We start from the raw sequence: 15227 nt of genomic DNA on the forward strand, positions 1-15227 counted from the left end.
ACCAACTTTTCATATTGTGGATCATTACTGAGTATTGTTTAATGTGACTAAGCATTGAAAAAAGCATTTTTAATTAAATGACAATTAAATTTATTTTTTGCTTATTTAATGCTCGATACGAGGAGAATCACTACAAGAAAAACGTTTAATATTGATGGACACAATCCGTCGGTAATCTGAGTTGACCACAAATTACCAACGGTCATAAATATGTGAGTAAAATGTTTGTCAATAAATTTTACTAATGGATCCCAAAGGTAATTATCGACAACCGCAAACCCATTAATAAATTCGTTGGTAAATATTCATCAGTAATTACTATTGAATTCTAATTGTCGGTAAAATTTATTGTTAAAAATCACAGTTGTGTTTTTTTTCTTTCCCCTCTTTGTCCTCTTATTTTCCCTTTTTGTTTTCTTCTTTCTCTTCCTTCCACCGTCACCAACCGTCCTCTTGGTTCATCATCCTCTTCTTTCTCCTCCTCCTATTTTCTCTCTTTCTCCTCCCTCAACTCTTGTCACCATTACTTCTCCTCTTTCTCTTCTTTCTTTTCTTCTTCTTTTCTTCTTCTCACCCATTTCTTCTTAATATATAAAAATATCATCATACTTGGTAGAAAAAGTTTTACTCAATTTATGAACGAAAAAGTTTGTCGGTAATAAGAGTTATAAGTTACCGATAAAATTTATAAACAAAAATGGTTGTCACACAAGTTATCGACAAAAAATCTGTAAGTAATACAAATTCAAAATTATCAATAATTTTACTAATGGATTCATTATCGACAAAAATATTTGTCTATGACTTAAATTCTAAAATTTGTGGATAAAAACTCGACGATAATAACTTAAATTATGATAATGAACAAATTTATGTTTATTGTTGACCTTAAATATTAGGATAAGGACTAATTTGATCTTGTTATCAATGGCCATCAGCTGAGAGTGTGCAAGGCCATGATTAGAAAATGGATTTTCCTTCTATATTTCTTTATCAACCAATTTTGGATCTTGACGTGTAGGGTTTTAAGTTTAATTTCATTTTCTTCTATATAGAACCATCATGTTTTTTTTTTGTGTTATTTTGCATTGTCTCAATACATTCATTGGATTTTAGTGTCAATGTCTCGTTATGTTGTAACGATTTATTTACATGTTTCTCACTACATCTCTTTCATTTGAGTTTTTCATACTTTTGATATAAGTCAACCATTTTATAAATTATTTCTCATAATATTTATAGTATATTAAGATAGGATAAAAATATTTTTACAAAACACATTGACATATTAATACAAGGTTAAAATATACATTTGATTCCCGTTTTCGTTTAGTTTTGTCATTTTAGTCCTAATATTTTTTTTTGTTTAATTAAGTTATAATTTTCGTCAATTTTGTTCAACTTGATTTTTTTTGCTAACACTGTTTAAATAATTAACAGTAATGAACATTGATTGTCAGGTGTCACTTAATTTATTTTTTAAATATTTTTTTAATTTAAAAAAAAAAAGTCCACCTGTCAATCCAGCAACGTGTCATATGTCAGAGTCAATGTTTTATATTTAATTTGGTCCCTAATTTTTTTTCAATTTAGTCCCTCTCCAAATTAACACCAAATTTAGTTTTTATATAAATGTTATAATGATATTTTATTAATATGTTCATTTTTATTAAATATTTTGGTTTAGGATTACAATTTGTTTAAAATTAGAACAAAAATTTAAATGATAAGGACTAATTTTAAATTTTATATCAATGGTGTTAGTTCACATCCTTAAAATTCTCATTATAATTTTAAATTAATTGTAACCTTAAACAAAAAATATTTAATAAAAATGGGAATTTGAATAAAAACATCATTATAACTTTTATATAAAAATTAAATATGGTATCAATTTTGAGAGGGATAAAATTGCTCAATTTTAAACAAAATTGGGATTAAATTGAACAAACATAACGAAAATAAAAACCAAATTGAATATAAAATATTAACTTTGACACGTGATACGTTGTTGGGTGGATATTTTTTCAAAAAATAAAAAATAAAACAAAAAATTCACGAAGTGATACATGGCAACAACTATTCATTACAGCTAATTTTTAACCCGCACTAAAAAAAGATCAAATTTAACAAAATTGACAAAAATTTGAATGATTGAAAAAACAAAAAATATTATAAATAAAATAATAAAACTTGACGAAAATAAATACCATATATATAATTTAATCTTTTCTTTATAAGTTTGAGAATCATATTTAAGTATGTTTAACGTATATAATGTATTTAAAAAAGGCTATGTTTTTCAAAAATAAACTAGACTCAAAATGGTAGAAGAAGAGTTAACCTATGATCAACTCCAGGACCACTAGGGCTTAACTAAACTTTGTCCTATCACAACAATTATTATGAATGTATGAACTACTGCAACAACAAAAGGGCCTACTCTTAGACAAAGAAAAGAGAACAATTAACATCTTTCATCTTTTGTATGCATACTTTTTTCTTCAAATTAACGAATATCGTCGAAGCAGAAAAAAAATACATTAATTACATCAATTAGTTACCTACATCCAAAGAACTTAAAACTTAAAAGGAGAATTATGTGTGTAAATTGTATGATTAGACACATAATTATTATTGTAATGTAGGAAATGATTTTGGTGACTGAGATGAGGACGTCTCTGTTAACTAAAAGTTGGTAGTGATGTGAGAACGTGCGTTCCGTAAACTCACCACAGAACGCTGTTTTGAACTTGAGCTTGACATGTGTGCTTATGGAAAGTTTGACACTAACACGTTAATTCACTCCTTACACACTTTATTTTATTTGGCTAAAATGATAGACACTGTTTGGCATAAACAAATAATTAAGGACAGTTGCATGATGAAACTCCTTCTCACCCCAAACAGATAACTAATTTTGCTTAAAATGATTTGGTGACAATGATTATTGATTACTTCTCAAACTTTCAAATAACTGTAGGTGTCCGCCACCGTCTATATCACCTATAACCATCATTTAACTTTCGGTTGTTAGGTAGATATAACCATTGATTCAATGGTCTATTTATTAGGGGTTGAATTCAGCTTATGACAAACCATTTTTTTCTACCAATTATTTAAATCCCAAGTCTTTTGATAGGAAAACAGAGAAAAAGTACTATGCTATTATTCATAAACAAACACATTTTATAGTCATAAAGAAACTAGTAAAAAAAGACAACAAAAACAATGGAAGTGATTGCTTAAATATATTCATTTAGTTATGGGCCGGTAGTACTCGATCATATACTTGTGCTTTATATTATTGGGCTTGTAACGAACCTGAAGTCCTATGCCAGTGCTTCCTGCAACCCCATATTTGCTCCTTGCATCCCCAGAGATATGTGAAAAGACAAATTTATCCTTACTCAAAAAATAAACAAAACCTTACATTAACTCCTTCTCCTTCCCGTTTACTCCTTCCTCTCCCTTCAGAGGGTCCTCTTTTCTCTTTCATAGCAGCAGCCACATTCTTCTTCCTCTCTCGTAGCACCCCCTTCATCCCCAATTGGAGAAAGGGTAAAAGAGTCCTTTCACAAAACTATGAGACTACGTAAGAGAAAATATGAGGTGCAGCAGGCACTGGTTGGAATGCTAAAGGACAAAATCCCAAAATTGTTTATGGGCCATCGAGATCGACCCACACTTTCTACTATACGCATGGTCTTCTTTCTACATCGGTCTCGCTCCATATTATTATTATTATTATTATGACATGTTTAATCAAGATTAGTGTTTCAATTATATAATTAAGGAACATTAGATTCAATTATAAAATAATAGCTAAAACACAAGAAAACTGTATTTACATAACGGCTTTTGTTCTGAGAATAAAGTTGCTAACAACTTCGGAAAAAATAGTGAGTTAACATCTCTTCGAAAGACCACGCCATAAATTCGGAAGGTAAAAACAATGACAATTAGGTAGAGCGCAAAGGAAAAGGGCTTTGTTTTGGATGATGTTGTTTAGGGATAAACAATATAGGAAAACGAATACACGGTTCATTTACACATAAAAATTTTTTAAAAATTAAAGTGGAATGATGGATTTAGTCCTAATTGACCTCTCCTACATCAATAGATAACCTTGGCCATCAATATTACTCTAGCTTGAAACAGGTTTCACTGTTAGGGAGCATGTTATAGTTCCAAATCATGAACAATAATTTATTTATTAAATCTTAACATTAGTGCAAAAATTAGACTAGCCTAAATCGGGCAACAAATTATAAATTACTGCTAATTTATTTAAAATCAAATGCACAGACTATCACGCTCAAAAAGCATTTAATACACGATTTGGAAAACTAGGGATCATTTTCACCTACCATTACTAAATTTATGTATATACATATCCAAAATAGCATTCAAAGGGGTTTAAAACTAATTCTTACTTCAAAAGTATCGTATCTAAAAGCTGATTCAAACCTTAATCAGGCAGCTGCTGCCGTCAGATATAATCATAGGATTCGGGTATTAACGGGCCAATGCGCATGTTGTATAAATAAAAAACACGGGTACCTTAAAATTAGCACCGCTTAAATTATCCGATCTTGCAAAGCACTTGAAACACACGTCAATAACACAGAATACTAACCAAAAAATACTCATCCAACAAAACTGTAGAACAATGAAAAATCCTGTCCAACCTATCACGACAATATATCAAGTGCGATCAGAAATTCACTGAATTTAAGAACAAACACTTAAAAGACACGGTATGATTTCCCCATGGTACTCTTCAGATACAAGCACCTAACCTGAAATCAAAAACAGATTACGTTCAGACGATTGAAAGTAATACAAAAGTCAACAATGCATCAGTTTTACTCAATTTAAGAGTGGAGACTACTCACATTCTGCCAGTTCTTTTTCAACAATGACACAAGGAAATTAACGCTCAGTTGTACATTTTGGAAGATTTGCTTTTCCTCCATGCTAACATTCCCCACGGCTACTCCCATGCAGAGCACCTTCTTAAGCTGGAATTTAACCATAGCCTTAGTCTCATTAACCTTTGACTCCAAAGATTCTTGGTGAGTCACAAGTGTGGGGAACTTCCCTGCAAAGCCAGTCAAAAAATCTAAATCAGCTAAAGCAACATTGGCATGAAAATAAAAATATAACAAAAAAGCAAAGCAACATAGAAAGGGAGTGTAAGAGCTTGCTTAAGAGGATGAACAGTCAGTTCAATGATCTGTACACAGCTAATGACAAAAAACATTAAGAACAGAGCACAATGTGACAGGAAATTAACAAATAAGAAGCAAGTTCTGAAATAAAATGGTGAAAACATAAGCAAATCAAGAAGAACTCTCAAAAAGAAGAAAACTTGCCTGCCTTGTTGAGACCAGGTCCCAAGAGACGAGGAATCTGCTTGATAACGGCTTCAGAGGCCAAAAACGCATGATACTTTTTAGCTAGCTTTTTCACCAATTTCTTGTTTTTGTTAAGCTTCTTCAAGGCTTCAACATCCATGTAGTCCAATCCTATCTTCTCTGCCTGCAGATTTGAATAATAGACATTAACAAAACAGACCACGCAGCAAAAATATTGAATTACAACTGTAGAACAAAGCACTATCAGAGCAAAAAGAACAAAATTTCTCCTCTTGAGTTGCGATTAGGTAATTCGAGAAGAGCAATCAATACAGAGAATAATTATAAAAACTAGCCGCCAAATAAAAAAAATGAAACCAACGGTTTGTAAAGCAATAAAATAAGCAGGACAATCAAAGTTTCTATAAACATGCAGCAAAAGTGACAACTAATGTAAAATATGTACTACTAAAATGAAGACGCGATTGAATCTCCGAAATTTCTAGAATATAAAGTATTGCATCTAATTGAAAATCTCACAAAAGTGTTGGTAGATTAGAACTACTAGTTACCTCCTCAACGTGTTGGGCATCTCCAAGCATGCAAATTTTCATCTTGGGGCGAGGAATATGAGGCAACTTAACAGAGCCACTGAAACGCTTGTCCTTTTGGGGATCATAGTTTTTCAGCCCAATTTGGAGTTCAATAGTCTCCACAAACTTTCGGTTCTTCTCTTTGGAATCACCCATGATTCCAGTGATAGCCTCCCTTAAAGCATCACTCTGAAGCTTACTACACAGACAACATCCAAACCAAATTAGAGACCACAAAGCATAGGTTATTCAAACGCCCGAATTTCATCAAACGATATCAACTAACAGTATCACCGCACACAGTACACATAAGTTATCAATGAAAAACGACCAGGGACTTTACATTGCCCATAAAACAGCTGAACGGCCACAAAATTATGAACATTGACAATTAGAAGACATGAAAATGAATACCTCATTGTGAGACTTGGTCTTTTTCCAACTCAACGGCTTGGCGGCTACAGATCTCAGAGCTGCCAAAAAAATTGCAGAGAAGAAGAAAGTGAGAATTGGAATAAATGAAGAAAGTAGAAGAAAATGCAATAGTACTCTTCTGAATAGAGAAAGTACCGGAGGCGAAACCCTAGCTAGGGTTTGGAGCAGGCAGAGAAAGAAGTATATAGCAGCCATTGACGGATATGGATTGGGCTGGGCCTAATTTATAAAAATTTGAAATGGGCTCTATAAGACAGTGTTGGTAAATATTGGTAAATTATTGTTGTTTTGAAAAGATGTTTGTCCTGGACTTAAGGTCCTTTTCTTTTTCTGTTTTCTTGCTATTGGATGAATTTTTTGCCTGTTACGAATATTCTCTTAAGATGCTAAAGAAAATAGTTAATTTTTGTTTATATTTAAGTATTTTATGCATTTATTTACTGAAATAAGTACTTGTATGTCGAATATCAAATGCTGAAAAACTATATTTATATGACTGTGTCCTTGAAACACTTAATAAAATAATTAATACCGACGTTATAAACTGATTGAGGATTAAATTTAGTTTTAATTTGTTATAATCTCACACAAATTGCTTAAGGTTTTTTCCACTATTCCAATAAGCTTTACTGTCTTGATTTTCTAAGTATATATGTGACGCAAAGAAATGTAGTGAAATATTCTATGTAGTTTAACTATTTTTATTTTTTAAAAATATGAAATAAAAACTACGCCACCATTAAATCCACACATAATGCAACTTAACTATTGTATAAAATTCAAGTATAATTAAGAAGGAGGAAATTATATGACTATATTTTTGAACATGATTGAAAAAAAAAATCTCATTTTTTATCTATCTAATGGATATACCCTGTCATTGCATTCTGCATGAAACGAGGAGATTTGAATTTCATAATCACAAATGAAGAAATTGTATATATAAGAACAGAATTTGGATTCTCTGTTGAGTTTTTTTGTATTGTCCCTCTATTATATATTCATAATATATTGATTATCATTAATTTTGACGTTTTAAAATATATTAAAAAAATATTTAAAATATCAACACAGTATATTTTTAATGCTAAACAAAAGATAATACCAAAAAAATCAGTAGAGAATCTGAACTCGAATGAACATGTTGACTATCGACTATAAATGTGGAATTTTAGGGGAAATAGGTCACAGAAACAGTCTATAGGAACATGAACCAGTTTGCTTGTTTTTAATATATGGTTCTAACTTTACTTTAAAAACTTGTGCCAAACTAATAAATTTTGTCATATGCATTGAATTAATAATTAATATTTCAGGTTTTTGAATCCTATAATGGATCCGAACAATATTATTTCAAGAAATTTAAGGCCGAAATTCTCACTTGTCAGATAGAAATGAGGTTTTAAAGATGAATTGTACTTCAATGAAGATAATTAAAATATACAGTTCTCTTTTAACATCCAAGCTTCTTTAAATAATTCAGATGATGAAACAATTAAATTCTAAAATAAACAATAGTTTAAATGTAGTAATTAATCTGAAAGATGTAATCTCAAAAAACCTAGAATAATAGACAATAATATTATGATATCCAGTAATCAAATCAAGAATGATATCACTGAGATCTAAGACATCTCTCCTTTGAATTTTTGAATACTTCATTATATTATATATGTTCTTCACAAATACATTATTGAAATTGGACTTGTGAAAATCTATAAAAGTTTACCCTAAATTTCCACTTGTAAAAACCAGTTTCAACATTGAATGACAAGGGGAGCCTGTTTGCAATTTGCATATATATATATATATATATAAATAGGTCATAAGCAACTCCTAAAAGTGGACTAAATAAACATGCATATACATACACACACACACATATATATATATATATATATATATATATATATATATATAAAGAAAAACTAAAATACATATTATATTATATCTATTGTCATGTTTAAAAGTTCATATGCATTAGCTAATCTGAACATAAATGGTTGAACTAACAAGATCAAGAAAGAATATGAGAAAAAGATCCAAGCATATGTGAATCTTAAAAACACATTATTCCAGTCATAACATGGGAATATTAAGAACAACTATACTGATAGCTATAGTGAAAAAGGAAACATGAGGAAGAACTTCAGATCCTTAATCTTGGTGACTTTGCTTTGCATGCATTAGCAACAAGGGAATCACGAGCAGACACAATCAAGCTATGAGGAGCAAGGAATGCATTAAACACAGTATAGTCGATCCAATCCTTCAACTTCTGCTCTTGGCCCCAATCTTCTGGTATGTCAACCTTCTCCATCATCACCTCTTCCCGGAGTCTCTTCAGCTTCTCACGCCCCGTTTCTTCTGCATCAACCCTACCAATATTCTTCTCACTATGCTCCTTCACCTTATCATCATCTTCAGTGCTGTTCTTGAGCATCTCATTCGTAGATCTTTGGGAAGTGACGGGTTTTCTTGAACTCCTCCATGCAGGAATGTCGTGGGACAAATCGTTTCCTTCCATTGACAAGAGTGGTTGCAGTTGTTGAGAAGCCAAGAGGGTTTATGAAATAATTGAAGAGAAAGAGAAAGGAAGGGTATACAGTGAGCAATGATTCAATGAATGACATTGGGTGGGTGTTTTATAGTACACGTCATGCCTTTGTGATGGTCTCTCGCAGGTTCCCAAAAGAAAATGCCGGTCTAATTTTTATATTGGTTAGAAATAAGAAAGTAGAGTATTTTATAAGAATAAAGACTTATAAATTATTGTTTTCAAATTTTAGATTCAAAGTGGTATCAATATCTTATACGGTAGAGTTCAGGTCTTATCAGTGTTATGTCTCTTCGGTGTGTAAATCTAAAAAATGGATCGTGTGGTTTTGTCCTAACGTATACGTAGCTGAGAAACGAAAGAAGGATGTAGAGATTTTAGACTTGGTGGAGAGTGGTTTATTGCATAGAGTTATTATTGTGAGGTGGACATGCATCGTGAAAAGTATGAAGATTGGGGTGCTTTAATTTGCGTTGTCGTAGTTTTTTAATGGAATTGATTTGTTGAAAGAGAGATGTGGACATGGATGAGAAGAGGCCAACCACCCAGATATTTTTGGGGTTTTTTTCACAGGGTTGGCATTAGGTCCTCCTCAAAATTAATATTACACCATTTACCATGTACTTTCTTCTATTGTGTTGTTCTTTATGCTATGGAAGATGCACCACGTTTTTCAATCTCCATTTCCACATTTGTCACCTTTATGTGACTTCGCCCATCTCATTCAAACTTCTTAATTCTTCCTTTCATATTTGTCTTCTTCACAAATAAATATTATTTATCAACCTTCATTATTTTTGGGGGATTGATAAATAAATCAAAATTCTATTGTTATTCTAAAACAAAACAAAAAAATGGGAACAACTTGTACTTACATATCTACTTTAGAAAAGTTGCGATATAAAGTTGGAGATTAAACATGTGCCTGTGTTTGCCTTTTAAATTGCCATACACAGGTGAAAATATATTAACAAGAATTAAACCTACAATGAATCTGAGAATGCAATTGTGAATTAAATCCCATATCAAATAAAATTAAAAATGTTGTGAGTTAAATTCCATACCAAATAAAATTAAAAATAAGAAAGTTAAATAACATATAAAAAAATTATAAATTTATTATTTTAAATCTTAGATTAAAAATTGTGTAATTTATTGGAATTAAACTCAAATCTTATTAATATTATTTTTTTCAAGTAAATTACCTCTACTCATTATAGTCCATTGGTATTAATAGCATATAACTATAAAGCTTTTTTTTATAACTTCTAGTCAAAATATTGGAACATATTTTTATTACTATTTTACTCCTAATTAAAAGTGAATTGTCAGATAATTTTTTGAGTATCAAAAAATATATATATATATATATATATATATATATATATATATATATATATATATATATATATATATATATATTAACAAGTATGAAATTAGTTCTTCCTTATTTCCTTGAGATTAGATGATCAAGATATATAGAAAAATTACACTACTAAAACACATTTCTTTTAACAAAATTAAAGTGTTTATAATATCAAGGTTATAATATTATATATAATACTTGCATAAAAATAAATAAATTTGAGCTTTTCTTGGTAGAAACTACTTTTATCTCAGTCTTGCAGATTTCTCTTTTACAAAACAATGCATCACACTTTCATCTTGATAAAAAATAAAAATAAAAATACACGCACTTGTTTGTATAAATTAATCGTGTTATATATTTAACAATAGTTAAACCAGACTTTGTTACATGCAAATTCGAAGATAAAAAAATTTAGTTGAAAAAATTCTGACAATTTGTTTCAAGTGTATAAGGAAACAAATGGAAGAAATAAAGTACTGAAGTGCATTCTTTAATATGAAGTTTTAGGTTAAAATGTCATTTTTTTCAATTGAGTTCAAAATTTGTCATATAAACTAAGTCTCTAGGAATATATATATATATATATATATATATATATATATATATATATATATATATATATATATATATATATATATAATCAATTTATATCTTAAGGACCAAAATGATCGGAGGGCGAAGTTATTGTCAATATTGTTAACACCTAATTAACGTGCCAATATTCTAGGTATGTCCTCAATTAAATGTAATCGAGTTTCATGTGTATGGATTTTTTTTTTCAATAATAATAATAATAATAATAATAGCATAGCATTCACTGCAAACAAATACTTCTGACCATAAGATATGAAAAAAACATTATTTGACCCCAAACACTTGAAACTTGTGGGTTTGGGCCTATCGGTTGAATGAGTCAATTATTTCAGCTCTTTTCTACACCTTTCACTACATGCAGCTTCTTCCTGCATTTTTATAATTTCAATCTGTATTTTCATTTTTTTTTATTTCAGTACATAATTCAAAATATGGTTTTAGTCCCCTTAACTTTTCACTGAAAATTAAAATTAGTCTCTATTCAAAATTTTAGTCCAATTTAATCTCCAACTCTTAAATATGGTGGAGTTATTCCTTTTATTCAAATTTTATTAAATTTTTTTAAAGTTTCAAACGTATTTTATAATAATATTTGACTTAATATTAAAGTTAAAATGTGTCAAAGTACAAGCAACTCAAATATTATCATGAAATGTATTTGAAACATCAAATAAACTTAACAAAATTTGATTAAAAGGATTAAATTCATACATTTCTAAATATGCGAGATTAAATTGGTCTAAAGTTTCGAAGAGAAACTATTTCCAATTTTTACTAAAAGTTAAGGAAACAAAAACATATTTAATCATTCCAAATACATATATTTTTATTTGAAATGAAATGTATAAAATAAAAAATATACTTTAAATTACACATTTTGAAACATAAAATAAAAAACACATTCTTGTATAATTTAAAATATAAATGCATTTTAAAATATACTATCTATTTTAGAGATCGTATATTTTAAAATATAAAAATTTATATTTTAAATTATATATTTCAAAATAAAAATGAAAAATATGTTCAAAATACAATCTAAAATATAAATTTTACATTCCACACTTCGTAAGAGAAAAAATTGTGAGACAGGTTGAAATTATGGAGCTACTGAAGAAGTTGCCTTCACTGCATTCACGTCTTCTCTTCCATTTTTTCCTTCAGCTCACTAAGTGCGCTTCAACAAAAACAAAGAAATTGTGATAAAAAATATTACTAAGGAAAATTTTGAGATACCAGGAATAGTTAAAAATTAATTTTGGATCATGTGAAATTACCATTCTAAAATTATTTTGAATAATTCATAAGTTTTTTAATATATTTGGCAAAATGTAAGAATGTTAAAAGTTTATTTTTGTGTTACGCCGCAACAGAGAGGTTCTCGAAATATTAATGCGGTTCAGGGTTAGATCTTGATTTTTTCATGTTGAACAGTTCAGAATTTAAAATAACCTAAGATCTATATGCATGCATCTGAGATTAACGCTATTTTCGAGAATAATGCATGTTACTAACTTCTTTGAATGCTGTTGAATTGTGAATAAAGCAGAACAAAACCGAATGTTGCTGGAACTATTACCTTCCTAATGATTGTTTACAAATTTGATCACTGGTCTTGTTCTTATTTCATTTCGCTAAAAATTACTTATCTATGGTGAAGGAAAGAGCAGCTGATATTGTATAGTAGTAACAATTAACAACATTGTTCCTACTGTTCTTCTTTTACGCTGATCAAATCTTGAAGAAGCATAACTGTATTTTTTTTTCTTCTATCTTTTCAGCTCCAACTGAATCTATTCAAGTCCAGTTGTTTACAAGTGGTTGCAGCTTCATTGTCTCCGTGGTTGTTTAGGTCCAATCTTGCTGCTACAAAGTAAGAAGCTGGCATCCTATAATCTTGAGAAACTTTTTCATCTACTGGTTTCATTGTTTCTGTCTTGATTCTGTTCCGGTGCTGGAACTCACCTTCTGATTGGTTTTCTGTGATTAGGTTTTCAGGATACATGCTGCTTCTGTTTTCTGTTTCTCTTTCAAGTCCAATGGACATGGATAAGTTGCCAGGACCGGTTTCAGCGGCAAAGTTTCTTCTTTCTTCATTCCTGCTCAATGGGGCAAGGAAGGTGTTCTTTTTCCCATCATCACACCAATTGAGTTCACGGTTCCTAAGGTTGTTGGGAGCTTCTGTGGCTTCCCTTTGTTCCATGAACACATGGCTGCTGAAGTGTCTGAAGCCATTTTGAATCTCTTGCTCCTTCTGTGATCTGTCACAGGATGTGAGGCAACTGTCCACTGAGCAATCGTTTGGCTGGTTGGTGTGTGTTTGCTGAGGGCAAAATCCTTGCAATTCCTTCAGCTCTGAGAATGCTGAGTTAAGGCACTGAGATGACACTTTTGACACCAGCTCTGACAGTTGAACTTTTGCAGTTTCAAGTCCCACTATTCCCAAATTTTGTCTCCCAAGAGTCTCTTGTGCTTTCTCCAACACAGACTGAAGGTATTTTCCTTGTGCCTCAATCCTAAGCTGCAAGTGTCTTTGTACCTGATAAGATTTTTAAGGTAGTTATTGTAAAAGTTAATAAATTTAGGATATACAATAGTTTATATTTGGATGACAAATTAAAACACTTTAAACATTAGTGCATAGACTAATTTATTTATATGAATATGGAATGGAAAATGCAAGCTTAGTAAGTTGCCACTTAGATTTCACCTCAAGTTGTTCATTGAGTCTTCTCTGCACCTCAATCTGCATCTGCAGTGCCTCGCTTATATGCAGATCTCTGGATAAAAAAGGCACTGAAAATTAGCATCACTACTACAAAATATTTAAGCAACTGAATGTCCATGTCATGTTAAACAAGATTACATGAAGCATGTGAAAAATGTTTAGTTTTCTTACTTGTTAGCCTGCGGTCCAAGGCTTAATTTGTTCATGTGAGTCCCACTGGTTTCAGAAAGTCTCTCCCCAGTTGTTGCACTTGTTGCTGTTAAGGTAATTTTAACCATCAATAAGAGCTCTATGGCTCATTAGTAGATCAGAAAATGAAAGAGATTGGTATCTTACTCATTTTGTGTGTCACGTTGTTGCTTTGTCCATGCAGATTCTTGCTCAATCTATACTTCTGATGACAAAAAGGAAATATCAGTAATTGCACCAGACAAGTTTAAGAAGGAAAAATGAATTCTTGGTTTGTAGCTTTTTGAATGCAAAATTCAAAATGGTTTGCAAGTACTGATGTAACGATGCACGCACCTGAAGATGGCTCTTTAAATGGTATAAGGTAAGCCCTGGAATTCCCATGAGTTTCATTACTGTTTTTGGAGTTGCTTCTGCAATAGAAATATTGTAATTGCATCAGTGAACTAAAATTCTATGATCCTCAAGATTTGATGATCCACAAGGTGACTTGTGTACTCACTGTCAGCTCCTCCTAACTGATTGACTGCTTCTATAAATCTGGCATGAAGATCTGCTGTCCATTTTAATCTTGGTTTAGCATCAGTTGAAAGCACAAGTCCAGAATCTCCAGACCCATTTCCTGTTTGAAGGAACATGTGCCTCTCAGAAGGGATTGGCATTCTGGAAGAAGAATGAATGTTTTTTCCTTGGTGTTGGTGATGAGGGTACATTCCACCTACAAAAGCCACTTATAAGCACCCTGTAACATAAAAACTAACAACTTAGTTTCTAGAGCTGAACACCAGTTATGTAGTTACCTTGATGACTTGTGTATTCTCTTGATCACTTTCAACCTATGGAAGATGAAACTAGAAGAAGCTTTAGTTTCAAGATTAATTGTTACAAGCCCTGGTACTAACAAATAAGATACTTTCTGAATGCTTGATGTGCTTGTCTTGTTTTTCCTATCACACTTCTCTTCAGTGGAAAGCATGCTGAAACTGGTATTTATAAGAGAGCTGGAGGGAGCTGGTAATCCAATGGAATCTTGGATAGAACCAATAGAAAACCCAACTTAATCCTTGTGCGGTGACCTGAAAATTAGATATTATTCTTTCCTACTTTTGTTCACCAATGGACCCCATTTTCTAGTTCCATTTTCCATTCTCAGATATTGCTTTCCATTTGAGTTCCTCAGCAATAAAGCTTCGGAAATAGTCTATTTTTTTTTTCATGCACAACCTTTTTTCCACACACATTATGCAGGAATTGCATATAATTCAAAAACATTTTTAATATTTAGATATGTAAAAAAAGTTATCTGCAAATATCAATTTGTAAACTGCATTAGGTTCCAGAACTGATCCTTCAAATTTTAACCCAATATGCATTTTTATTCGTTTGCCAGGTAAAAAGTGGG

At 31.0% G+C, this 15227-nt stretch overlaps 3 protein-coding genes across 3 annotated transcripts; all 3 read right to left on the minus strand.

Annotated features, from left to right (window-relative positions):
- Nucleotides 1–4518: 4518 nt before the first annotated feature.
- On the minus strand, nt 4519–6623 carry LOC114182954 (60S ribosomal protein L10a). Its single transcript, XM_028069764.1, has 6 exons — nt 6524–6623; nt 6368–6426; nt 5933–6152; nt 5379–5544; nt 4899–5104; nt 4519–4802 (listed from the first exon to the last, which is right to left on the minus strand). Exons 2-6 carry the CDS (start codon nt 6370–6372, stop codon nt 4749–4751), a joined length of 651 nt encoding a protein of 216 aa, XP_027925565.1. The 5' UTR covers nt 6373–6426; nt 6524–6623; the 3' UTR covers nt 4519–4748.
- A 1719-nt stretch (nt 6624–8342) lies between these two features.
- LOC114184236 (protein BIC1-like) lies at nt 8343–9044 on the minus strand. The gene has a single exon (XM_028071517.1). The coding sequence runs from the start codon at nt 8913–8915 to the stop codon at nt 8538–8540; it is 378 nt and encodes a 125-aa protein (XP_027927318.1). The 5' UTR covers nt 8916–9044; the 3' UTR covers nt 8343–8537.
- Nucleotides 9045–12471: 3427 nt separating this feature from the next.
- LOC114183791 (myb-related protein 2) lies at nt 12472–14799 on the minus strand. Its single transcript, XM_028070931.1, has 7 exons — nt 14626–14799; nt 14328–14543; nt 14162–14238; nt 13973–14030; nt 13808–13892; nt 13619–13688; nt 12472–13447 (listed from the first exon to the last, which is right to left on the minus strand). The coding sequence occupies exons 2-7, from the start codon at nt 14536–14538 to the stop codon at nt 12686–12688; spliced, it is 1263 nt and encodes a 420-aa protein (XP_027926732.1). The 5' UTR covers nt 14539–14543; nt 14626–14799; the 3' UTR covers nt 12472–12685.
- Between the last annotated feature and the right edge of the window lie 428 nt (nt 14800–15227).

Source organism: Vigna unguiculata, chromosome 5, assembly GCF_004118075.2.
Source record: "Vigna unguiculata cultivar IT97K-499-35 chromosome 5, ASM411807v1, whole genome shotgun sequence".
Classification (NCBI taxonomy): Eukaryota; Viridiplantae; Streptophyta; class Magnoliopsida; order Fabales; family Fabaceae; genus Vigna; species Vigna unguiculata.

What these genes read in the sequence shown, in the direction of transcription:
- LOC114182954 (XM_028069764.1), bottom strand. An exon ending in ATGCCCAACACGTTGAGGAG is followed by an intron (nt 5,545 to 5,932) that starts GTAACTAGTAGT and finishes TCAAATCTGCAG; the next exon opens with GCAGAGAAGATAGGATTGGA. An exon ending in ACCTGGTCTCAACAAGGCAG is followed by an intron (nt 5,105 to 5,378) that starts GCAAGTTTTCTT and finishes CTGGCTTTGCAG; the next exon opens with GGAAGTTCCCCACACTTGTG.
- LOC114184236 (XM_028071517.1), bottom strand. Translation starts at nt 8,915, where the DNA reads ATGGAAGGAAACGATTTGTCCCACGACATTCCTGCATGGAGGAGTTCA.
- LOC114183791 (XM_028070931.1), bottom strand. Translation starts at nt 14,538, where the DNA reads ATGTACCCTCATCACCAACACCAAGGAAAAAACATTCATTCTTCTTCC. An exon ending in CAACGTGACACACAAAATGA is followed by an intron (nt 13,893 to 13,972) that starts GTAAGATACCAA and finishes TTACCTTAACAG; the next exon opens with CAACAAGTGCAACAACTGGG. An exon ending in CTTGGACCGCAGGCTAACAA is followed by an intron (nt 13,689 to 13,807) that starts GTAAGAAAACTA and finishes TTTTTTATCCAG; the next exon opens with AGATCTGCATATAAGCGAGG.